Raw genomic sequence first — 26,378 nt, forward strand, 5'->3', positions numbered from 1 at the left:
ATTTAGTTTGAGTTAAATCTCACCATATCAAATATACTAAAGGGAGGTCGTGATCTTCACCTCCGGTTCACCTCCGGTTAGTGGAAGTTAAACTTTCCACTGTGTTTTTTATTTATTTATATTTTTGAACGGTAGAAAACGCCCAGAAAAGCTGGTTACAACAATATTGTGTTTTTAGGCACAAGAGATCGAGTTTTGCTTCTATCAACTGAGGCCTGAATATTTGAGCTGTGAGAGCGAAATATAACACAAGAAACAGAAAAGGTGACGTGTTTAACACAGACACGCTATATTTGATTTAAGAAAAACACTGGGACAAAAAAGTATATATTTGGAAAATTTTAGAAAGAAATAGAAACAAAAAATGAAGCAGAAAGCGGATGTCGAAAACCGGAAGTTACTCTTCCAAGAGTGTCGGTGTAAGCTAATTATAGTTGTAAATTTGGTATAAAAGGCTATTTAGCAACGGCTCATGGATTTTAAAGTATTTATATAATCGATTTTTCCTAGAGGCAGAATTAAATCAGAATGTTAAAAGCGGTGAGAGGTTAAAGGCTTTTGCCTTTTGTCATCAACTCTAATTTTGTTTCCGACTTCTTACCGAAAAGTACAGCAAAGAAGTTAAACCCGTTAAAGAAGGTCCCGCGTTTTAAAATCTCAACTGCAGAACGAGTTCTTCCGGCCTCCAGGAATCATAAAATAAATGACCTGCACTTAACCACAATTGACCCCAGGAAGAAGTTCTGTCTACGGACGCAAAAAGCAAATAGTTTCTGCGCGTGCATCATTTTTGGGCAGTAACGTCTCGGGGTTTCTTCTAGGCCGCGAAGGAGTTACTCAAATCAGAGATATATTCGTCGCTGGAACGTCTTTTCAAGGGGAAGACTTGCAGATATACGTCAAAAACCATATCAATTTATTTCCATCTTACATCATTGTGTAAAAAAAAAAGGCTTTTAACTTGCAAAATTAAAATAAGTTTTACAAAAAAAAAAATACGTCTTCAGACTTTTTATCGCAAAATGTAAAATACTTTCTACACCTTTTCAAAAAACATACTTTTTTTAAGGGAAAATATATCTTTTTAACCGTAGCGCTTTTGGAATAAAATATTGGTCAGCCTTAAAGTATTGGAAGGATAACCTGAGATGATGACTTACTCTTTTCAGCTCGATGTTATCCCATCGAGCTGGAAAATTTAGCGGCAATTTTTCCATTATTCAGACTACTTCAAAGTGGAGGAGCCTAAACGAATATATAAGCAGGATAAGTAATTGAATAATCTGTTATAAGGTAAAACGACTTTAGGTCAAGATACTTTAATCAAATATGTTGTCCTGTTTTTAAGTCCTGTTTTTTCTAATGGAAAAAAAGCTGTGAGGTGTGTCCTAAATCTCGATATCAACGTGCGTTAGACACGCTGAATGATCGAGACCGGAATCGAAGTAACTTCAGCAGTTATCATTTTACCAACAGGTTCATCGTGTTCCCGCAACGGTAATGGATGGTGCACAGGTGGACCGGGACCAAACGGGAATACGATCATTGTCTTAGAGCTGTCAAATATTGTAGGTGTGTTAGGAGTGGAACCTGGGTACAAAACGAAAGGATTCGATGGTGTGGAAAGAAGCGGCCAAGACCAGCTCTTTTTGGGATGTCCTCGAACTGGAGTAAAAGCTGACAGTGAAGTGTTAGTATTTGTCTTGGGAGGGGTGGGGTCGGCTTCTTTAGATTTCGTTGGTTCTTGGATGGAAGCCTTGATTCTGTTCCCTTGGTAAAGAGATCTCGTTACACCAGGTTCACACTTATATGGCAGTTCGTTAAACTTGTACACTAATCTCTGGCCTGCAACCTACAAAATGAGAAAATAAGAATGTTTAAAACCTGTACATAACAGACTTAACGAATGGTTGCTTGATTGGCCACGAGAGTTTCCGACAAAACAACAGCAAAATTGATAAATGTTCATCTCACATCCAAGAAATCTGCAACCTGACAAAACTGTCGAGCTTTTAAAAGACTGAGTCCTGGCTGCGGTTTATAACACTGTTATTTCACCCTGGATATTTCCCACATGCGATAGTTTGTTCAGCTTTATCTTGAATTTCATTCACAAAAAGGCAGCTATTTTGATGATAAGAAATTTGTTCATTGACAATTGTATGAGGCAACTCGTTTTATTACTGGGACCGGTGTAGCCTTAGTTGAATTCATTTGATTTCGCTTTAGACAACTTTGGGGACGATAGCTTTCAATCTTTTTTCTACTGAAGCTTGAAATATTGCTTTCTTGAGGAGAACAATATTCAACTGTCTCCCGGCTCGCTTGTGCTGACTCTGCAAGTATGGCTACCAGACAGGGGGATGTACATCTCCCCCGGGGAGTCTCGGCAGGAGAAAGTGTTGACTGCTCAGATGAAGACGAGAGTGAGGATTGTCCAGTTTTATGTAATGTAGACTTATCAGATGAAATTTTCTCTTGTTCTCTGTTGGATGAACTCGTTTTGCTTTCTTGATCACTTGACTTTGAGACTCTTGGCTCATATTTGTAAGGTAGCCTGTCGAACTTGTACGTGAAAGGTTGGCCAGGAATCTGGAGAAGATGAAAAAGATAAAAAAATAAAAAATGTATAGATATATCAGCCAGACGTACAATCATATGGATTGTTATAGAGGAAGGTACAGACTTGCATCCCGCATCCTGCATCCCGCATCCCGCATCCCGTATCCCGCCAAACCAATTATCTGGCTGGAGGAGGGCTTCTCTGGTTATTCCATATTCCTATCCTTTAAAGCTATGATATAATAAAATGCACCATGTGCCCTGTGCTAAAACATAGGTAGAAATCACAAAGGTGCAACAGGTCATAAAGTACAAAAATTAAAACATCAGAACTAGCGGTTATGTTCGGAATTATTCGCTGTCACACCTACTGTTTAGCCCTCAACCATCTCGGTATTTTGGGTAAATATTTCTTACATGTTAACGCTTTTAACCATAACGTACCAATTCGATGATTTTGTCTCACTTGTAGGCGAAAAAATTAATCTAGAATAATATATTGCAGTCACTTGTAATAAGGAGAAGGAATTCAGGAACAAATGGAAATTTTTTCTGTCTTTATAAAATTGTATTGTGTCCTTTTTCTTCTCAACTTTTGTATTTTGATTTGTTTCTTTTCGCTACCTATTTATTTAATAATCTAGTAAATTCTAGAAAATTAATACCCTATGTAGTTTAATTAGCAAACAAAATTCTTATAAGTGACTGGAACAATTAACATGCAAACAATAACGCAAATAGATCAACTGTAATTCAATTTGACTAGTGTAATTGTATTGTAATATATGCATCGTGTAAGAAGTATGTATAGTGTAAGTACATATGTAAGTATAATATATTGAAAAAAATAAAAATTAAAATTAAAAAAAAAAATCAAACATCGCATTACTAACTTGAACCATCAACAACAACAAAAAAAGCGAATTGAGGAATTATCTCGTATTGATAGCCAAATTATGTATATTATGTGTGTGGGATTGATTTTCTTAATTTTTTCAAGTTTTACTGAACTTATGGTTAAGATCAAAATGAAATTTGAAAATTTGAAACGGAAATGTAAATTTCTACGAGGAACTACAAAGAAATTAGGTTCAATAAGAAACAGGCAGCAATTTGTCTTAATAGATAATTATTATATTATATTAATGTTAAATATATTATTAATAGAATATGTTTTCCATGAAGAAATTTTACGTAATCTTAATATTTAAGGTTGTTTATGATAAATAAATCATATGCAACTTAATTGAATGTATGGTTGACATCTTCATTGTGCCTTTTTAAATAGGCAATGTTAGTGTTAGGGTTGACTCTAGCATTGGAGTTGGTGGTACTACCAATCTAGTATTGTTAGCAATGTTGTAGTATAAAAAGTAACAATTGGTATTGTGCATTCTGGACGGAAGTATCATTGATACCATATGTAATGTGTGTTTTTGAAATAAATGTATAAATATTTCAATCATGATAAAAAAAAAAGGTCAGAAACAACAATAAAGGATAGAAATGCTAATCACTATTACACTTGAGAATCATACACAAACAAGCAATGCTGTCTACAGTGGCTTGTTTTGGTAAATACAAGAAACCGTTTCCCCTCAGTAGGTAAGCTTTAAGTTAATCGTTTATAGTAACAGGTTAGCACATTTGTCATCTAACAATACTTGATGACTATACCAACCTTTTGAATGATTCCTTGGCCATAATAGAATCGTAATGCTCGACTGAGTTTCTCATAATTCATTCCCTTCTTTCGTTTAACCAGACCCCATCTTCTTGATACCTCCTCGGGTCTTTTCAGTTTAAATTCTTTGAATTCTCTTCGACTCCAGCATATTATAGTTCGTAAATCATCATTTGCCAGGAGATCCAGTAAAAATTCCCACAAGTGGATGGTGTTCACCCGCCGACGTTTTTTTCCTTCTGAATTTCTAGTTCCATCTTTGCGAGTTGATTTCTTGGTCAACTCGATTTCCAAAGATGATTCTGTAGCCTCTGTTCAAATACCAGTGATTTGGAGAGAAGGAGAGAGGAGTAAAAATAAAATAACGACCTCGAGTAGGGAATTTTACCGGCATTCTTTTTTTCTGTCGAATGAATACCACAACACAATCCATGTCTCTTAGCTTAAAATCATCCCTTACATGTCCATTCTTGCAAGCCAACTTTTTAAAGAAGCATCTTATATATTGTTCTCCCAGGCATTAACTGGATCGATGTCAAAAAGCGCTAACATCATTTGAGATTCACTCGAGGTCTCTCATGTGAGACAAGAGAAGCGAAACACATCGCCCCTCATCTTTATAGCCATGCAAGTAGAACGAAGAAATTCTTTAAAGGAAAGCCTAACAAATGAAGCATCAACATTGAAATCGAAAATGAACGAGCTGTGTTTACATGAGTCACTCTTTTAGTTTCATTTGGAGTTTTCTAAAGAATTTTCATACATCAAATGATCACTTGTCAATGAAATTAAGCCTTCTTATGATTCTTTTGGAGGCAAGAGTGAATATTCCCTTTCCTTCGTTTCTGCATCACTGATCGATAACTGCAGTCTTTCTATAATATCAAATAATTTTACCGGTTTTTTATCCAAAATTGACGAAAATGTACAGCTATCATGATCATACTGATTTTTAACAACTTGTGCGGGTATAACTGCGAGATAAAACAACGACGTTAAACGGCCAGTGGAACACACGAATATGGAACAACAACCAACAAAACTGTCGTTCGTTAGTCTCAAAGACCATGAACTCAATTTTTAGTATTTCTAAGGGAAGCTCTCAACCTGAAATTCAGTATAAATTCACACCTATAATACCTGAGTGTAAAATAACAACAACCTGATCTGTTTACAAGTCTAAAAACAAGTGTATTTCATGGTTGTTTATGCCACAATTTGGTACGAATGACTAACCAGTCATGCTCACCATCCACAAAACTTGTGGCAAGTTTTTGGAAAAGGCTATTTAAACCTTTTTTTCTCGTAAATCGTTATCCTTGATCATCACTGAAAAGGATATGAATGCAGTATTTATTCATTTTACGTTCTTATAAAAATAATTTTCGCAAGTTATTTGTAATATCTTTGGGCGTTCTGCACGATATAAAGAGTCAAACACACGAAGAAAACTTGGATTCTAGAGCTAGAACGATTGATATTTTTCCATGCTATTGCTCCAAGTATTTATTAGGAATAAACAAATTTAAGCAAAATTTTACCTGCTGTTGTAGACGCCATTTCAGTTAATCCCACACAGTCCCTGAGGGTGTCGTTCCCAATTACTTTCACATGGAAAAGAAAGGACTCAGACAGGAGTTTCAGCTTTGCGTGTTTCGTTAGATATAATGATATTTGCATCTTGCAGCTTTATTTAAACATGACGTATAAAACGGAAGTTTTATGTGCTATAAAAGAGAATATACTTCCTCTCAAAGCTAGACAGTAGTAGTACCTTCCAGGGACTTCCTGTAACAAACACGGCGTGACAGCAGACGAGAACATTTTGTCCCGCATTAGCCTATAAAACAAATAGGAAATAAAAAGATGGCTTTTCTTCAACTATGTCGTTCAAATTCAAATGATTATTATGTAATTTTTTTTTGCTATGGTATTAATATTTATTTACTAGGAAACTTTCTGAACCGAAATATCTACACAGTCTTGGAGGTCGTTATTCTCACCTCAAGGCGTTTTTCAATCGTGCATTGTCCTGAGGAAAACTGAACTTTCCTCTGCTTCTTTCACCTACTTCGTCTTGTTAGAAAATCCAATTCGTCATAAATGCTAAAAAGCTACATATTTTGAAGCACAAGGAAAGTGATTCTGTTTTTAGAATTTATTTCTGGGTGATCTACGAGCAGTGAAAGGGAAATTCTGAGGTTGAAGAAATTAAATTGCTTTTTCCCAAGTATTAACTGGCTTTAAATCCAAGGTACCTGCATTTCTTAGTGGTAAAAGGAAAAAAAAACAGAGAAAGAGAGAGAAGATCTTGAGCCGATTGAAAGTGATGAATAGGACCGGAAGCCGGAAGCAGGTAACCGGATGTTGTTTTGTCCAAATTGCTATTGAAAGTGAATAACAACTGCGAAAGTCTTACAAAATAATTTTCAGCTGCTGTGTAAGATTCTGGAAGTGCAAGTTTCCTGTTTATCGCAAGTTTCAAGTGAAATACAGTGTAACAGCCTCCCTTAAAACTTGGTACTGAACAGCATTTCTTTGTCTTAAAGGCTTAAAGGGTTCCTAATCCACCTTACAATGCAGAATTAAGGTTGTTAAGCCACGTTCCTCTTCAGAGGATATGAACATTCGAAAATACCGTCGCAGCTATGAAAACAATAATAATAATAATAATAATAATAATAATAATAAAACAGGAAGGTAATTGTCAATCATTAACTATGTAAATATTGAATGGAATTAAAATTATTTTGACTTGAATTTGATTGATGCTATATTTCTTCAAGCGGAGAGAACTTATAACCATGGTATCATATTACGAGTGGATGAAGTTAATGGTCTCTTTATTTTTTATATTGTAAAAAAGATGTGTTTCTTCTTTTACGAGAACCTGGGAATAAACGGGGATTACTTGCTTCTAAATGTGACAGGTACCCTATCGCTACGATCAGCGATGTTGCAAACATTGTGAGGAAGGTGTGGAGTTCTTTGTTGCTCTGTGGTGGAGCATCGGAGCGCGGGATCCGAAAAACTTGGCTTTTATTCTTTAGAGAAGGGTTTCTTTTATTTCATGACCGTGCTCAAAATTTACCATCTCAGTTCTTTTCCGATTATCTATGATACACATCCACGCGCCTTTGTTTTTATTGTGCCACATTAACAAAGGAAATATTTTAATCAGTCGTGTCATTGGGCACGACTGATTTATTGCTTAATAGTTAACGTGTCATTTACCGTGTCCGTGTGTTCAGCCTAGTATGCGTTTTATCGTAGAGGGTCACATATCATTGAAACAGCTGTAGCTTGAAATACAACTAAGTGTTTTTTGTTTGCAAAACGCATCAATATGGAGGTTGATCACGTTCACAGCTGAAATAGTGCTGAACCATAATCTGGAAACTAACTGATTGAAAACGTCTCTACACACTTTTAGGGCAATTACCGTTAAGAATTGACGGCAAATTTTTATCCTTGTGTATATAGGGGGTAAGTGTCTGAAGAAATTGTGGTGCTGCCTCTGAGGGAAGTTTAACAGTTAAGATAATTTGATTTTATCACTTGAGTTGATCATGTGAATTTGCATTCATAGAGAGTTTCTGAAGCTGGCGTTTCGAGCGTCAGCCCTTCGTTTTCCTTGTGTATGTTACCTTTGGTGGAAACTTTTAGAAAAGCTTCCAGTTGATCGTTGAGAGTCTCAGATATCACAAGAAAAGCAACCAATGACAAAATCAACATTTTATTTATTGGCTATGGATTGGAGGCAATTCGCTTAATCACTGACACAGGAATAGACTTAGTTGGACAATTCAGAAGATCTTGCTTTGGAAAGAGTAAAGGAACAGAAGCTTTCAATCTTATTTTACTCAGATTTGAAGTAATACATATTTGGGGAGAAAGTTGTTGAGTGGTCATTTGGCTTGCTTGTGTCGACCGAGCAGCACTGGGTATGAGAGAGGGGGAGATGCTACTCCCCAAAGGGATCTGGGCACGCGAAAGTGTTGACTGCTTAAATGAAGACGAGAGTAATGATTGTCCCGATAAACAGGATGTAGATTTATCAGATGATATTTTCTTTCGTTCTTGATACCTTGATTGTGAAACTTCTGGATCGTATCTGTAAGGTAATTTGTCGAACTTGTACGTAAAACGCTGGCCGGGAACCTACGAGAATATGAAAATAAAATTATCGGTAGGTGAATAATAGATAGCCACAAACGACCTATAACATGAGCGAGTGAGTGAAAACCATTCCTCTGTGTTACTGTAATAGTTTGACCAAATATTCACAAGTTTACTTTTAGCTAGAGTCCATCTTCATACAGTTTACCAAATTGTAAGGATCATTACATATATTAGCTACCTTGAGCATTCGTTTGAAACTGTGCACGATCGACGTCGATCAAAGTCTAATTCACTCAGTTAATTTGAAAGACCTGTAAGAAGCCATTGGCTGAATCCTTTCGTTCCACTGGACCAGGGGAATTATGTCATATGCAACAGATACTCCTCGAAATCAGTGGAAAGCCAGAAATGAAAGTCTTGTTTTCGATAACCTGCCTCACTGACTCTCCCCTTCGGCACTATTTTCAATACGGGCACTAGGGTTCCTCGCAAGGCCGCTGTCGTGAAGGACTGTTGTCACCAAAACAAAAAAATGCGCGCCGAATTCAAGATGCCTAACGTAAAGGAAGGAACATTGGGGTGTTTGGTTTTGGTCATTTTACATGACGCGAAGAAGTAAAAATGAGTTTTTCGGTTTCCTATTCGGTTCTCTTTTTCCCGGCCTAAATCGTTTCATATTGGTTTTAAAAAACTGTTTTCGGCAGTTTTTCAGTTTTAATGAATATCGTTTATGGCCGGTTTCCGCTCTTCAGGTCACAAAGAAACTTACGAGGTCCACTTTAAAGAAAAACTTGCACCAGAGGAATATCCTTACTCATTAAGTCAAGCAAGCAATCAGTGTTAAAACGGTTATTAATAGCGAACGTCTTTTGCTTAAACAGTTGATTGAGGTGTAACACGCCTCGTTGATCTCTCGTAAGACTGAACACTTTCGAGGGTACCATAACACGGTACAAAATCATAGAGTAAACGAAAACGCACGCGTTTATTGCTAAATACTTCAACAATCTTCACGCAAAATTAACTTACAGTCGACATTATGAACTGGTTCTGTGTCCCATCGCAATAAAAGCAAAGAGAGTGAGACCACTCAAGATAAGACCCTCATTAAACACCTTTACACTAGTAACAATGTATTACTTACTCCTTAGTGCATAAGGTACACCGGAGTCTCTTGGAACAGCAGCTTAGAATGTGAATGTAGAATATAGTGTTACCACACCTTGCATTAGATATAATGTACTATAACATAAAAAGTAACCATAATCCAAGGCCACACACATGGAATAATAGATATTAATGGTATTAATTGCATGTACAGTGTTTTCTGATAACAGGTTACAACCCTTGAACGCTATTTCACCAAGTACCAAACGCCATTTAGCATAGACCAGTACATAGTACAGAGAGCAATGAATGTTTCTTAAAAGGTAGGCACTGGAAAGATATTCAGAGCACCCTTCATGTTCGCAGGAAAAGCCATAAAACCTTAAAGAAATGTTAAAATCTCCATACTATAGGAAAAGGTAGACACATGGGTTATTGCTCATTTTATACATCATTAACCTGTTACCTTTGTGAAGTACATTTGTACTGTGAGTCATAAAAATTGGAAGATTGAATCAATTTTCCCATGTAGGTCAGGAAAAGGGTACCATTCTTCACAACAAGTACCATATGGTACCATAGCTATGACATACCACGTTCAGTGTAATTATATACGATCGAAATATACTGTGCAAGGTATGAAAAAAACAATGTTCATCATGCTAACCCAGATACGATCCATGAACTCTGGTAGCAAACAGCAAGATTATTACATTACAGGAAGCACTGCGGGAAATCTCTTTACAATGATAGAGTCATTGCACTATAATTTTACCAAACACCATGCAACACTCCAACTGGCCGACACCATGTACAATGTACTTTTAGCAGTAAGATTCTTCAGTCTTACGACAACTGAATAAGCTTTGTATCTAAAACTTCAACGGGTATTGCATTTACCAAACTAATTGAGCATCAGGAAACTGGGTTGGTAATACAATGCACGACTACGAAACAGACAGCAATGACACACAATACAATCGCCTCTATGAGCAATATCTCTTCACACGTTTCAAGGACTATAGTTAGATTAAGCCAGGAATAATTTATGGCTGTATATTTTCCTGGGCTTCACCATTTCCAGTCCTTCAACCTTCAATTCTTTAGTAAGATGGCTTTTGCAAGCTTTTCATGTCAACTGTGAGTAAACTTTGGGTTACTTAGCTAAGAGTAAGTGTATCCATCGATCAGTAAACACTTCATGACGACAGTACTAACCTTTTGAATTATTCCCTGACCATAATAGAATCGCAAAGCCCTACTAAGTTTCTCATAATTCATTCCTTTCCTCCTTCTTCTTAGCAGACCCCATCTTCTTGCCACTTCCTCGGGTCTTTTAAGCTGAAACTCTTTGAACTCTTTCCTACTCCAGCAGATTATCGTACACAAATTGTCGTTGGCGAGAAGCTCCAACAAAAATTCCCACAAGTGGATAATGTTCTTGCGACGATATTTTTTAACTTCTGGATTTCTACCTCCATCGTTTGATTTGTTTATCACCTCGATTCCTAAATCTTTCACCGTAGTCTCTACTTTCATGGCAGTGGTTTGGTGAAAGAGGAAAGAGAGAGAAAGGCTTATCAGTTTTAACATCAAACAATTTGTCAGCTTTTGAATCGTAACACCAACTTATAAAATCTTGATACTTCAAATAAACACTAAAACTGAGTTAAATACGTTCTAAAGTACAAAGCATCTACAACCCTTTCTGCTGACGTAACATTTATCCCTATAACGAGCCCCTAGTAAAGAACTGTGAAAGCTCAAAACCAAGTCCTTCCGTCCCCGTAGTCAAAGATGGGAAGTAAGATCCCATCTGCTTTGAAATTTGGCGGAGAGCAGCTCAAAGTTCTTTCAAAGCAAACGCTGACCACGTTTTCTCCAGTTAAAGAGGGTACTAGTTTCCTGACAACCCAACTACTTAAAAGTTTGCACTAAAAGCCCTGAACATACAGTTAAGAGCCATATGCTTGAATGAAAGGGTTACAACGACTTAAGCTGACAATTGACGCAGTTTTACACCTGTTGGAGGGAACTAAAAGTTAACCAATTACAACAGATGTGTCGTTAAGCTTGCGTTGAACCTAACTTTGAATTTCCGCCGAAAATTTATTTGACTCAGTAGGCGAATCATGTATTTCAGATAAAGTGGGTTTCAATAGATTATTGAGTTAAATGGCACACTCATAAGCTTATTGTGTAGATATCAGTGATAGACTTGAAAATAACTATGTTATTGCTGTAAAAAAAATTGCCTTTTATTCGTTTATAAAGCAATTATTATCATCAATATCTTCACAGCGAGTGTCTTCATTGCAGGAGACAAACGATTATTGTGCTTCTGACAGAGTTCTTATCGATAAACAACTCAGTTCGCTTCGATCAATAACAACAATATTTACCTTTTCAACTCATGATGGCCTGCATAACACCAAACGCTTTCTCTAATTAACTTAAAGAAAAAATTTGGTTATTGTGTGCCCCTACAAAATTATTAAAACTTATGAAGAAAACGTAAGCTTATTTAGATTTGCTCCTATTGCAAACGTTTTTCTTTCTAAAGACTCCATTTGCTCTTGCTGCAGCTGTTCCTCAACAGAAGAGGATATAGCTCTTCGTGAATGCCTTTTCTAAGCTTTGAATATTTTCTAGGACACAGAACCTAAAACATGATAACATGATTAAGGATAATCCAACGAAACATATGGATGCTTTTCAAAACTTAACTAGTAATACTCTTCACCACAGTTTTGGACTCGGCTTGGACTCTTGAGTCTTACCAGACGAGAATCCTCAGTTTGAAAACTAGATTTGCATTAATGATCATTAAATTCTGAGAAAATGGCCATTAGATCTTTGGTAATGATTGTAATTTACTTTAAAAATAAACGAGAAAACATTGTAAATTTGGATTGAAACTAGAATTGTTGGCTCTCACTTCGCTGAACTCAGCAAAGTGCACCATTCTCCCTACGTTTGGGTGATGCTCTAAAAATTCAAGTTTTATTTTGACTTGTGTCGATGTGATTCCCAAATAAAAGGCTCTAGCCTCTTATCTGTTCACAGCTCAAAGAAAAAAATTGTGTTGCTCGTGAGTGACACGATTCAACAAGCAAATTGTATAAATGATGACTGAGAACTGTTCCGTCGCTTAACTCAAGATACGGCTTTGCGATTCTCTGTCAGTCGTCTCTTGTGAGCCTTAAAAACTTCAAATTAACTTTAAACGAAACGAGGAGATGACACTCACTGGAAGCAACAGCTCTCTTTCTGTTCAAAATTCTAGAAATATCTTCTCTTTGTTGTGGTTACCGACATTCGTCATTATGATATAATACCAAACAGTCGCGTGCACCCACGCCGCACTAGCCAGTTGCCGAGAAAAGCTGTTTCAAAGTAACTAGTTGTTTTTTGTCATTAATCGTTTTAAGATACTTTTTAAGCATCGAGAAGGATCTCCATTTGTAGAAAGTAAGTTCGCTTGTTGTTCTTAGGTGATTAGTTCGCAAAATAATAATTTTTAGACAACTCGTCGCTCGTCAGGCGTTGTACTCGATACCATGATTGCCGAGTCAAAGATAAAATACTATTCACGCAACCGAACAAAACCTTTCAAAATTAATTGATACATCTAAAATTTTAGGCATAAGAAACCCACGGCTTGGGCTGAATAATTTTATTTTAAAATACAGAATCAAGAAAATAAAAGAATGATCTACCTGCTGTTTGCGACGCCATATTGCGCGGGAGTCAATCAGTCAGAGGTGCGTCCTTCTTCGATCACTTTCAATTTGAAATGCAACAGAAAACTGGAGGACTTTTAACTTTACATGGGTCTCACTCATAATGATAGCTGCACCTGGAGGCTTTATTTAAGCATGACTAAAGCTGCAAGGGAAGTTCTATCAATCATATAAAATTATATTTACTTCCTCTCGGCATCTTCCGGTTGAAATCACAATAGGCGTGACAATCCAGAAAGTTCTGTTCCGTCACGCAATTGGTTGTGATTAAGTATTACAAAAAAAAAACAAAACAAACCACAACCAAGAGAGATAAAAAAAAAGGAGAAAAGAAGAAGCTTTCAAGACCAGGTCAATAGTTATTTTCTCAGTTGCATTGTTTAACACAAAGCTCTCAATTTCTGGGGTCCTTCAAGGAAATTTAGTCGTATTTAGTTTGAGTTAAATCTCACCATATCAAATATACTAAAGGGAGGTCGTGATCTTCACCTCCGGTTAGCGGAAGTTTAAAGTAATAAAGAACACTGAACTTTCCACTGTCTTTTTTATTTATCTATGAACGGTGGATAACGCCCAGAGAAGCTGGTTACCAACAATTTTGTGTTTTTAGGTACGAGAGATCGAGTTTTGCTTCTATCAACCGAGGCCTGAATATTTGAGCTGTGAGAGTGAAATATAACACAAGAAACAGAAAAGGTGACGTGTGTAACACAGACACCCTTTATTTGGTAAAAAAAGACACTGGGACAAAAAAATATATATTTGGAAAATTTTTGAAAGAGATAGAAACAAAAAACGAAAGCAGAAAGCGGATGTCGAAAAGCGGAAGTTGCTCTTCTAAGAGTGTCAGTGTAAGCTAATTATAATTGTAAATTTGGTATAAAAGGCTATTTAGCAACGGCTCATGGATTTTAAAGTATATATATAATAGATTTTTCCTAAAAGCAAATTTAAATCAGAATGCTAAAAACAGTGAGAGGTTAAAGACTTTTGCCTTTTGTCATCAACTCTAATTCTGTTTCCGAGCTCTTAGCGAAAAGCACAGCGAAGAAGTTGAACCCGTTAAAGAAGGTCCCGCGTTTTAAAACCTCAACCGCAGAAGAAGTTGTTCCGGTCACCAGGAATCGTAAAATAAATGATTTGCACTTAACCACAATTGACCCCAAGAAGAAGTTCTGTCTGCGGACGCAAAAAGCAAATAGTTTCTGTGCGTGCATCATTTTTGGACAGTAACGCCAGGAGTTTCTTCTAGGCCGCAAAGGAGTTACTCAGATCAGAGATCTATTCGCCGCTGGAACGTCCTTTCAAGGGGAAAACTTGCAGATATACGTCAAAACCATATCAATTTATTTCCATCTCACATCATTGTTTAAAAAAAATATATTTTAACTTGCAAAATTAAAATAAATTGTACAAAAAAAAATACATCTTCAGACTTTTTATCGCAAAATCTAAAATATTTTCTACATCTTTTCAAAAAACATACTTTTTTTACGGGAAAATTTACCTTTTTAACCGTAGCGCTTTTGGAATAAAATATTGGCCAGCCTTAAAGCATTGGAAGCATTATCTGAGATGATGACTTTCTCTTTTCAGCTTGATGTTATCCCATCGAGCTGGAAAACTTAGCGGCAATTTTTCTATTGTTCGGACTACGTCAAAGTGGAGGAGCCTAAACGAATATATAAGCAGGATAAGTAATTGAATAAACTGTTATAAGGTAAAGCAACTTTAGGGCAAGATACTCTAATCTAATATCTTGTCTAAGTTCTGTTTTTTTTTTTTTTAAGGGAAAAAAAAGCTGTGAAGTGTGTCCTAAATCTCGGTATTAGCGTGCGTTAGACACGCTGAATGACCGAAACCGGAATCGAAGTAACTTCAGAGGTTATCATTTTACCAACAGGTTTATCGTGTTCCCGTTTCAAATGCAACTGTAATGGATGGTGCACGGGTGGACTGGGACCAAACGGGAATACGATCATGGTCTTAGAGCTGTCAAATATTGTAGGCGTGTTAGGTGTGGAACCTGGGTACAACACGAAAGGGTTCGTTGGCGTGGAAAGAAGCGGCCAAGACCAGCTCTTTTTTGGGACTGGAGTAAAAGCTGACAGTGAAGTGTTAGTGTTCGTCTTGGGAGGGGTGGGGTCGGCTTCTTTAGATTTCGTTGGTTCTTGGATGCAAGCCTTGATTCTACTCCCGTGGTAAAGAGATCTCGTTACACCGGGTTCATACTTATATGGCAGTTTGTTAAACTTGTACACCAATCTCTGGCCTGCAACCTACAAAATAAAAAAAATAAGAATGTTTAAAACCTGTACATTACAGACTTAACGTATGGTTGCTTGATTGGCCACGAGAGTTTCCGACGAAACAACAGCAGAATTGATAAATGCTTATCTCACATCCAAAAAAACTGCAACCTGAAAAAACTGTCGAGCTTCTAAAAGACTGAGTCCTGGCTGCGGTTTATCACACTGTTATTTCACCTTGGATACTACATGCCATAGTTTTTCCGGTCGTCTGGGCTGTTTGTCGCCATGAGGTTAAAGATAAGAGAAATTCTATGAAGATCTTTTTATAAATCGCCCAGCAAGATAACGAATGGGAATATGGCTGTTGTCCAGGAGATGTGACGGGAAGCTGTTCCTTTACACTCAACCCTCTTGACCTTACGCACACACACCCGTACTTTCGAAAGTAAACGAGACGTTAGATTGATTTCATATTACATTGATCGATGTTCTTTCGGAGGAAGTTTGTGAGATAAACATCACCTATTTAAGCAGTTTTTTCCAACCTGGAGCAGTTGAGAGCACATTTTTTCCTGTTTTGAATTTTGTTTTGCTTTATTGTGATCGAAGTTAGTCGAAAAATCATATTCCTACACTCAAAGATGCATGATAGTGGCTTTCAACTCTGAGTTACCGCGGCCAATCGAAATGCGAAATTTATCATCCATTCGCTCAGAAGGAACTACCGAAATTCATTGGCTTGCATCTGCAATTCTGATGTAACTGTTTACTTGAACGTGATCTCTTCTTTCACTTTCGATTCTTTAGTCCTTCTAATAAAGTTCCTTGATTGTATATGCTTGTATTATGCTAATTAGACGTAGAAAAAAAAAGCATTCATTGCCGAAAACATTGATGTTTTCGATAAGCCTCATGTCCTCACTCTGATAAATTTGTTTTGAAATTGTGTAATTGCGTCCGTTATCAATAGGAAGGTAACTTAAAACAAAGTGGACGAAAAGACTTGGGGGGAAACAATTACTGAGGACTTTTTTCACATGCTCTCAATGAGATCGTTATTTCCGAGTTGTGAACAGGAGAATGGTTCACCACCTATTACGAAGTTAAGAGGTTTCACCTAAGGAATTTCATATGTTTGCTCTCTTAGCCTTCGACTAAATTTCTTCTTAATTCGATGAATACATTCAAGATAACTCAATTACGATCACTGCCATACACGCCTTACAAAAATGGATGGGCAACAATGAAACAGAAATTAAGGTCAGTCTCGTGTAAAACGCTTACCTTTTTAATAATTCCTTTTGGATAGTAATGTCGAAGAGCTCGACTGAGTTTCTCGTAGTTCATTCCTTTTATTTTCTTGTAAGCGCCCCACCTCTTTGCGACTTCTTCTTTGTTCTTCAACTTAAACTCCCCGTGTTCCTCTCTGATCCAAGCTATGATTGAGCTGCACTTGTCCCCGCTGGCAAGCAATTCGTAGAGAAACTCCCACAAGTGAACTATGTTCTTGTAGCGTGGTTCACCGCTCTCGGAATCCATGTCAGACACGATTAAACTAAAACTGCGTCTTCTTCTTCAGAGGGATTTTTTGAAGCTCCTCTCAATGCAGCATCAGCTGATAGGACAAGAAAGCCGTGTAAATATACCGCTGTAACAATAGAAGGGCTCAAATCTTGCGTTTGTACAGGTGGGTTTGGCTCTTTAGGTTGTTGGAGGTATTGTGACGCTTGATTAATTTTCCGAACGCGACTCACTCAGAATTAAACACTTTAGGAATCATGAATTTGCTAAATCATAGTGGTGAGACTCCTTAGGTCTAATATTCAAAACTGCACTAACTTTTCATACTCGTGGTGAAAGTTTCCTGTCACTGCCATCTCTAAATTTAGAATTAATCAAATTTTTAGCAATAGAAAGTCAGGTGCCTACGTGATGTTCTCTCAATTCTAACCTCTATATTCCGGCTCTGGATTTGCGCTAAAATCATCAGCAGAAATCACAACCTCGATGGGAAATTTAAACTTCTAAACAAAAAGTTATGACCTGTTTCATTTTTCAATCACGGCAACTTTTTAATACCTATTTCGCTGTCAGAATCAAATCTCGACTCGTTAATCACTTTCCAACCAAGTGGAAACCGAAATTTTTTTCTGGCGTTTGTAACTGATATGGCGATATTTTGTCAGTATGAAAAAGGAACATTTGTAGAGAATCGTGTTTCTCCTAAAATATTCTTAGCAACAAAAATGAAACCCCAGATGCGTTTAGCATGGCTGCGGTCACGAATTTGTTTCTTACGAATGAGCAATATAGGAGTGAGTAATATATATGTCATGAAGTTTTAAGTTTAAGAAAAAAATAAAAATGTTATCCACCAGCCTAGGTCGGTTCGTATTGAGAAAAACTGCGCTCGAGGTCTTGGGTACTGCTCGAGGCCAAATGCCGAGGGCAATTATTAAGAATGCGGGCACATTTTTTCCCAATACGGACCGACTCAGGCTAGTGGATAACATTTTTCTTAAAGTTAACGAAATTCTTTCCAAAAGAACCCGAATGATAAAGGGCTGTAATTACAGCAAGATCTTCCATAAAATGAACAATTTTTGAGCTTGTAAATGGTAGCTAAAATAGCAGCAATGCAAATTAAAGAGAGTGGCCTCACCAAAACGTTTTAATTTGCGTAATGATAAAGGTGAATAAAAGGCTTCCAAACGAACTTTGAAGCATTATTGTTACAAGTATCTGTCACAATCTGACACCTGTCAATCAGAGAGCGCGCAAGAAAAACAAACGCATGTGCATCTTTGAAAAAACAACGGATGGTCACGACAATGTTTTTTTCTAGAATAGTCTATGATCTTACGGAAAGTGTCATTCACTCTTATCGAAGATTTATTAATGTACGAAGATTTACCTCTGTTCAGTAAGTAAATAGCAAGGAAAGTAATTTTATAATCAAATTTTTTATTTTGAAGTTGCAATGGCGTGTGTAAATCTGGTCTTTCCTCCACAGAACTAAATTCGAATGCGAATTTAGTTTGTTCAACTAAACACGAGGGGATTTAATGCGGCTTTTTCTCATTGAATTCCTTCAATTTCTGTTGTGCAATTTACGGTTCAAACGTCCAAATAGAACGGACTTGGAAAGACTCACCGAAAGCGTCTTTGAAGTAGAACTGAAAACTTCGCTCGCCCGTTCACTACGAAAAAAAATTGTCTTAGAGAATTTAGATATGAAATGGATAAAAGTTCCATCGGTTAATTCAGTTGTAACGAAATACCTCTCATGTTAACTTTCTAGGTACTTTTGGTGAAGGATTGTTATTCACAGACGGTTTATAAGCCGCTTGTCAATCAATTTAATGATACTTGCTTACACAAATTAATTTCGAAACCAATATTTTTCTGTCAACCAAAGTGATTTGAGAAAAGAGAGCATTAATAAATTATATTTCGGCTTGAGGCAGAGACCGACTTCTTTGCTTAAAAATACTACTCAGCCGGAAAAACGAGATATATTTATGAAAAATGGCAACGAAAGTAGGGATGTACTCAGCGACTCAAGAAAGCCTTACTGTGCCCGTGGGCAGAGATAGGAAAATACGGACCGCGCTAAGAACCAATCAGATTGTAGATTCGTTACCGAGCCCTCTGAGGAAAAAAAAAACCAAAGTTGAACTTGCTTTTTATGAGTGTCTCGTGGTGAATAAACTTTTCCTTTAGGCTAACCAAAAACACGTCCTTATATAGTAAACGCCTCCTCCTCCTCCTCCGGAGGCGTTGACTATAGCGGACGTGTTGATCCAGTAGAAAAAAACGATTATTCAGAGACTAACTAAGACAGTGTCAAAGGGTCAGAAACATGACAGATCGCACGAGCTACAGCAAACATGACTAAAATTTCAAAGGTTCTCCCATTTTATCTCTGACGAAATTGTTCATTCCAGAAGGTAGCGTCGGCTTCAAAATAAAAAACAACCAGGAGAAGATATGACCCTAAATTCTCATTTGACCTCTCTAAGTATTCCCAGCGTTACCCAGGGTTTAGCTCATACCTTACGATAATCTACCGATCTTCATCGCTGTTCGCTCCCTTGTTGAAGCGTAGTTTGTTCAATAACAAACCACCTGTCAGTTTCACACTCGTATATGAAACCGGCAAATTGATAAAATCTGTTGCTTAGTCTTGATTACTGATCTAGATTCAGAAATTTGCCTTAAAAGGAAAGATACCATGCGTTTAAAGATAATGACAACAACAAAACAGGAATAAAAGTATTTCGGCCGGAAGGAGCACCGGCAGTCATACTATGAGACAGAATTTAAAAACGAAAAGTAAATACCGACCGTATTGAATTCTAGTTTGTATTACACTAAAGGGTAACCTGCTTGTTAGCTTCTTCACACAGATTCGGTCAAGCGGATTAAGTCAAAGAGATGCCATAGAATTTTAATTTTACAGACGATGGCTGTAAAATAATAATTTCTAGTCTAAGTCTTGCAAATACTTTCTTAATTTTATCGTGTTGTCTTTTGATACACTGACCTGCCAGATTCCGTACCCTAGATACTCCAGATACAAGGTGTAGCTACCGAGAGAGAAGTTTATAGTGGGCCTGGCCTTAACTAAATTCATATTGAACACCTTGCCGTAGACAGCCACTATCAGCTATATCGAAAGCTTCGTAATGAAACAAAGAAAGACGAGTCCGCTATAAGGTCTAAATTTTTTGTTCAAAGAACGGGCGAGATTATACAATTTGGTTTGTGAAGTATACGTATCAGCTAAGAGATGCAGGAGCCTTTGCTCTCGTATCATTAACGATTGCTCACAAGTCCCTGCAGCTAAAAGGCCGACTTAAATATGAACAAGCTATCTCCGAGAGCACTTTAATCTGTCAAATTTCATGCATTTCCAACTATTCCAAGCTGTCTGAGTTTATTATGCAAAGAACGGGTTAAGCAGCTCATCGCACTATTTTGATAAACACCGCAAGTCAAGTTTCCATAGCGAAAAGGCAAGAACCATTTGCCTCAACATTGTGATTATATACAGCTTAACTAAGTCTAAAGACTTACCTATTATGACTATGTTGCATTATCCGGCTCAATTGGTGCGCCTAGTTAGCTTGCATACATTTAGATTTCTAAATATTTCCTAGTTGTGCCACCGCCCCCACAGAAAAAAGTGCAATGGCTACGTTATAAACATACATTCATTGCGCAATGATTACCACATCATATCTTGGGATGTTGAGTTACCTTACGGAGAGAATGTGTCCTGCAGTGTAAACTTACTCAACTGATTAAATGTTTCCGTCTACATGGAGATATCATCAAGGATATTCTTCATTCATTTTTTGGCTAACTTCTCCTGGAAGTTGCTCGTCAGTTGCCGTGCGGAACAGGAAGTAGCGTTTTGTTTAGTTGTTAATTCGTTCAATCGAAGGTCATGCATTTCCTGCTGAGTGCTTTCACTTGATGAGGTAACGCATTTTTTTGGCCTAACATGTGTTCTAGAATTTGAACAGATTGTCTATTACGCATGAATCAGGTATTGTTGATTATTTCTTTGGAATGTCAAAGAAAACCGACCGCAAGTGTTCACTAAGACTTCACAATGAGCGTCATATTAAACGCTTTCCCAAGTTTTTTAATTTACTCGTGTACACAGAGAAGATTCCCGTTGTTTTAGTGAATTCGTTCGTAAAACTTAAGGCTTGAGCTAAGAAGGCTATTTTGATCTGATTCAAAAGCAATGCTGGAATACAAGCCTAGATTTAGGAACACGCAATCGACATAAATCACAAATCTCCAGACTATATGCAGAATTTCTAATAACCCGGCAACTTTAATAATTCTTGTTTCCTTACGTCACTTTGCCATCTGCAATAATGTTTGTAGTTACCATTACGGCCCCCTGTCCAAGACCGATTTTACGCAATACACAATAAACACTTCGTCACTCAGGTTAATAAGATAATGTGTGCTGTCATGACGAGCCCCCGTCAAAACAAAAAGTTCCGTATGTCACCCACTTCCCTAAACGTTGACAGAGACCGTGACTTCCCGCATGTGAGCTGCAAAAAGTCTGACCGGGAGTGGAAATGTAATAAACTGTTCCAATAGAGCCATTGAGCCTTCATAACTTTCTTCAGAACTTAACCTACTGCTATCGTACGCAGTCGTCCATGACGCATGTCTAGATATGAAATGTTCTCGGAAACAATTTGATTCTGTGGATCGTGTAGAAATAGAAGTTCATAATTTGCGCTGAATTATTTTAAGCTCCACATCATCGAAAAAGTAATGGAACCTGTCCGAATTGCTGTCTTTTTCTCAGCCAGGAATTTGCGTGGGTGGGATAGGGCTAAATGGGATCGAGCATTTTTGACGACAGTATCAAAACAGTCAAGCATAAATGGCGTGACGTGACTGAGTTGCACCAAACGTAGAGTGGTTCACCATTGGACACGAAAAAAGAGAATGAAACACACATTCTGCGCTCTTAAGTCCTAAATTCTTTCTTAAGTTCTAAATTCCTTTAAAATGTTGTTTGTTTAATTTTGAGCATGCTTCAATTTACAAGCTGTAATATTATATTATTTCAAAGCCCGGAAGACATTTGAAAATAGAGTTGTTCCTGTTTCCGGTGTCTAGAGTTTGAAGTTCCTTTATTGGTCACGCAACGATATAAAACGACAAAACAAACCAAATGAGATCACCATCTCCGTTTTGTCGGTCTGAAAATTAAGAATATTTTTTTTACACTAGTCGAATAAACTGCTGAATATCCGAGTGGACGAATATTTCTTTATTCTAAAGAAAGTAAATCATTCTCTTTGAAACCATTCATCGCAACGTGAGCTGATCACGCGAGCGATACATGAGTTTAACCTATCATTCCAACTTATATACACTGCAAGCCTTGAATCCGTGTTCGTGAGCTTTTTCAAGCTCTCTGAGACAATTTTAATCTCGAGCAAGCCTTAGCTGCCTTCTCACAACGAGCTCAAACATTAATGGTTTTGTAAAAAATTTTTCTCGCAAATTACGTAGTCGGCAGGTTCAATTTATGTTTCGGGCCAGTTAAATCGTCGAGCGATGTAGCCCAGAGGCTTAAAAATTGTATTTTTAACATTTGCAAAATTCATAGGAACCTTGTTTTAGACGCGAGGCCTTTGAAGTGTTTTGTTATGTAACCAGAAGAGATGTGCGTAATTGCGTGACCTTCACTCACCTCACGTATGCTTTTACGCAAATTGAAAGTGAATAGCAAATGACTAATTTAAGCACTTCCTGTCGCTCCAAATTCTGTTATAAATAAGCCTGTATTGATGCTTGATCAAACAGTCGAACACAGCCAATTTGAGGTTGAAACAAGGAGAAACTCATCCCATAACTCATCATAAGCAAAGCTGGTTAAAAGTTGAGGAGAAACCATCACGAACGAATGAATATGTCGACAATGGAGCGTGAAAGCCATGGTAAAACATATTTTGTTTTAAATTTCGTTTGCTGCAGGCTTGGATATCGTAGCTTATGCACTTCATAAAAATCCCGGGGTACAGGTTCGAAATCACGCAGATCTCTTAGTTTCTAATCAAGAACTAACAGAGTTGCTGCACAAATTGAAAATAACACATTTCAACTATTAGCAAACAATTCCTAATCCATGTAAAATTGAACGAGTGAATTATAATATTTCCATCTATTCTGGGCGTTAAGGAGAAACAACTTTGCACAGAACGAAACTTTTATAAAACCTTTGTCTAATCTACGTGCAAAAGTAGTTACGTTGCGAGAGGTGAACTGAAAGCGACGAGCAGTGAAGAGATGGCAGAGATAAAGACGTACTTTAAGTTGCAAAAGAGTAGCTAAATTTTCCAAGATGCATCAGCCATATCAAATTGCCTTTAACTGCTCATATAGAGAAAATGTGATTACGTCGGTCTTTATGGACAAAGGCAATGAACTATTGACTATATGATGAGATCAGTTTAACGTTCCCTTCCTTTCATTTCATTGCAAACAGTTGATCACTCAATGCAGAAACAACCTGAAACCTTTACCGAAGAATGTTTGAACCAAGTAGATCTTCAGAAGTCCGAAATGACCTCAGTCGCAAGAGAACCTCGTTACAAAAACATAGTCCACTTGTGGGAGTTTCTATTGGAGCTGTTGGCGAGCGATGGCTGCAAAGGGATCATTTGCTGGAGTAGAAAAGACCACAGGGAGTTCAGGTTGAACAACCCTCACGAAGTTGCTAAAAGATGGGGACGCTTAAAAGGGAAGACAGGAATGAACTATGAAAAACTCAGTCGAGCTTTGAGATACTACTATCAACAAGGAATTATCAAAAAGGTGAGTTAAGGGATCCCAAGCAGATTTTGTTTTATCTTAGTGTTACATGTGATTTTTCAAACTTTGAAGCGCTTGTTATACACGGGTCGCCAGAGAAAACAGTATGTATGTCTTGAATTATTAAGAATAACAAGACTCGAGAAATTGGTAAAAAAAAAAACCCATACAATAAAAAGTGGATGCTAACTTCAAGCATTAATCAGTAGAGATTGCCTTAAGCTCGGAAAGAACGTGGGAACATGTATGTTAGGATGACGTAAATACTCAAGAAATTGACAACGTGTCAAAGATTTTATTCGCTGTAATCAAAACAATGGCAGAAAAAGAGTGAACTCTAAATTTCTTTCAAAGCTTGCGATCAGGTTAGCTTTAAAGTTGTTCGAAAATTCTTTAGCAAGGTTAATTGCTTTGACAAAATCGCCCCCACATTCAAACAGGAAAAAACACTTTTGTCTCATGTGTTGGCTAAAAATAGTGTTTCAAAATATTGGATTGTCGCTTGCTTTTGACTAGTATCTGAAGGTTTCAAATACTTTGAATGTCTTCAGCGAATATTCTCCTGATAATTAAAGCCTAACTTGTCTTAAGCTGAGCGAAACTTTCACTTTTGCCTTCTTTTTGGTCAGAAAAAAATTTGTGAATTTTTTCGAAGTTGAGCAAAGATAATGTCACTCTTGTAAAAAAAAAATTATGAAGTCTGTCTTCTCGCCAATCATACTTTTCTCCTCAATAGACAGTTCATTCTTTTATTATTATATGTCTTAAAGTTTATGAGAAAAAATCTTTATCTGCTCGTTACATTGAGGGGGTGTACTCTCTCGTGCCCAAAATAATCTAAGCCGATATTAATGATAGAAAGACACTAACGTCCTTTTGACGCATGAATGAGGACTTGAAATAATTGATCATGATTTCAGACGTAACAGGCTTAATAGACAGGTTAAACACACAAAAAATTGAATGGTAACTTCACTTTACTCGTTGAGAGATAACAGAATAGTTGTTAAAATAGTTAGTGGTTGGGGATCTTAGAAAGAGAAATGATTCTCTTGAGGCGCGTTACTGATCAGTTATTTCTTTAACTTTCTCAGGTCCGTGGTCAAAGGCTCGTGTACAAGTTTAACAAACTTCCATATCGATACGAGCCTGGTGTAACAAGATCTCAACATCAATTAAAGAAAATAAATAAAAGCAACACCGAAGAACAACATCAAGCACCATCTCCTCAGACAGTCACTGTGCCATCGCCTGTACCTTCAGCTTTCCTTCCACCAAGTCCAACAAGTCCCATTAGCCCCGTTATTACCCCACTCAGTAAAGATTGGTCATGGCCAGTTGTTCCCGTGCCTACTCGGCCGATGTTGTGGTATCAAGGCTCCTCGCTTCTTAAACCATCAGCAATCCTCATTGGCAGAAGCAGGATTATGGTTCCGGTCATGGATCCGTTGACGTCACTTCCATTAGGTTTTAAACCAATTCAGCCAACACCTTTTAATACGTCAATACCAGTTTCAGTTATTCAGCGAACCATGTAAAGACATATTGTGCTGGAAAGCTCTCCCAGATTCTGTTATTCGAGTAGAAACTCGGTGCCACGGCCCTTCTCTCTTGTATCAACAAAGAGTGAAGGCAAGAGGACAAACCATAGCTACCGTAGTAAACATTTCTTTGTACATAGACAATAAACTTACTTGAAATGTGTATATAATGGTGTATGTAAATAAAAGGAAGGTTGTATGAAAAACTGCTTTTGAAACACAATTTTATTGTTTCCTGTATCATCTCCTGGTCTCAACGCTTACTTCACCCACCAAAGCGATAGCGTATGATCACCCGATTTCAGAGCAACTAAAAAAATCCGGGGCAGAATGTTATTTCAATATACTTCCAATCTCATGCATTGAAATAATTGAGCCGGTGTAAAATCTCTATCTTAAACAACCAACATCATCCACAACATCTACGGAAACAGCTCGCTCTGCGTGTGCACAATATCAGCCATGGTAAAATCTTGATCAGTTGACGCCTCACATGAAGTCCGATTGCTGATGTCAGTTCGCCAAAGGTCAGAGCACATGAAAAGATGGAGGGATGAGCCTCGATGAAAATCTTGATGAAAGGGTGTTGATTTGTGTAATAGTACAATACCCTATGACGTGCATTGAACGGTTCAGTGCACTTCATTTCTCATTGGTTGGGGAACACATTTGTATCATAACTTCCCAAGTAATCAACTATACTTTATATAAATTTATAAGTGCACCTAGTGTAAGAGGGATTGTTCAACTTGAGTTCTTCATCAAGTCGTTATAATTAACACTGTTAACTGTTAAGTTTTAGACCTGATATTCTAAAAGCTTTGAAGAGTTTGCTAGCTTTTACGTTCATTTCAGTTCCTGTCAGAAAAGTGGGATCAAATTCGCAATTCTGAGGGAGGAAAAGTGAGAGAGAATACGAGCCGAAATGGAGGGAAGGAAGCAAGGAGATTAGGATGTTATGACAGACTCGATATTGAAAAGAGTTATGACTAAAATGTCAGGAGGG

At 37.3% G+C, this 26,378-nt stretch overlaps 4 protein-coding genes across 15 annotated transcripts; 1 reads left to right on the forward strand and 3 right to left on the reverse strand.

Moving 5' to 3' along the window:
• Positions 1-895: 895 nt before the first annotated feature.
• On the reverse strand, positions 896-6,086 carry LOC149044786 (uncharacterized). Its single transcript, XM_089206198.1, has 3 exons — positions 5,788-6,086; positions 4,244-4,557; positions 896-2,592 (listed from the first exon to the last, which is right to left on the reverse strand). Exons 1-3 carry the CDS (start codon positions 5,924-5,926, stop codon positions 2,149-2,151), a joined length of 897 nt encoding a protein of 298 aa, XP_089062324.1. The 5' UTR covers positions 5,927-6,086; the 3' UTR covers positions 896-2,148.
• Positions 6,087-7,966: 1,880 nt separating this feature from the next.
• On the reverse strand, positions 7,967-13,432 carry LOC149044787 (uncharacterized). Of its 2 annotated transcripts, none has more exons than XM_089206200.1 (3): positions 13,195-13,432; positions 10,694-11,004; positions 7,967-8,407 (listed from the first exon to the last, which is right to left on the reverse strand). In XM_089206200.1, the coding sequence occupies exons 1-3, from the start codon at positions 13,211-13,213 to the stop codon at positions 7,994-7,996; spliced, it is 744 nt and encodes a 247-aa protein (XP_089062326.1). In that variant the 5' UTR covers positions 13,214-13,432; the 3' UTR covers positions 7,967-7,993. The 2 variants fall into 2 exon arrangements, with proteins under 2 accessions (XP_089062326.1, XP_089062325.1); XM_089206199.1 differs by having other exon boundaries at positions 10,694-11,007; positions 13,195-13,408.
• Positions 13,433-14,544: 1,112 nt separating this feature from the next.
• Positions 14,545-21,113, reverse strand: LOC113678533 (uncharacterized). Of its 11 annotated transcripts, none has more exons than XM_089206203.1 (4): positions 20,550-20,781; positions 19,526-19,686; positions 16,755-17,085; positions 14,545-15,497 (listed from the first exon to the last, which is right to left on the reverse strand). In XM_089206203.1, exons 3-4 carry the CDS (start codon positions 17,007-17,009, stop codon positions 15,057-15,059), a joined length of 696 nt encoding a protein of 231 aa, XP_089062329.1. In that variant the 5' UTR covers positions 17,010-17,085; positions 19,526-19,686; positions 20,550-20,781; the 3' UTR covers positions 14,545-15,056. The 11 variants fall into 11 exon arrangements, with proteins under 11 accessions (XP_089062329.1, XP_089062332.1, XP_027051230.2 ...); XM_089206206.1 differs by lacking the exon at positions 20,550-20,781 and adding an exon at positions 20,017-20,303; XM_027195429.2 differs by lacking the exon at positions 19,526-19,686 and having other exon boundaries at positions 20,769-21,113.
• Positions 21,114-22,817: 1,704 nt separating this feature from the next.
• Positions 22,818-25,578, forward strand: LOC113678532 (uncharacterized). The gene is made up of 3 exons (XM_027195424.2): positions 22,818-22,957; positions 23,506-23,834; positions 24,926-25,578. Exons 1-3 carry the CDS (start codon positions 22,924-22,926, stop codon positions 25,367-25,369), a joined length of 807 nt encoding a protein of 268 aa, XP_027051225.1. The 5' UTR covers positions 22,818-22,923; the 3' UTR covers positions 25,370-25,578.
• The last annotated feature ends 800 nt before the right edge of the window (positions 25,579-26,378 follow it).

The sequence above is a fragment of the Pocillopora damicornis genome, chromosome 5, assembly GCF_964200805.1.
Source record: "Pocillopora damicornis chromosome 5, jaPocDami1.2, whole genome shotgun sequence".
NCBI lineage: Eukaryota > Metazoa > Cnidaria > Anthozoa > Scleractinia > Pocilloporidae > Pocillopora > Pocillopora damicornis.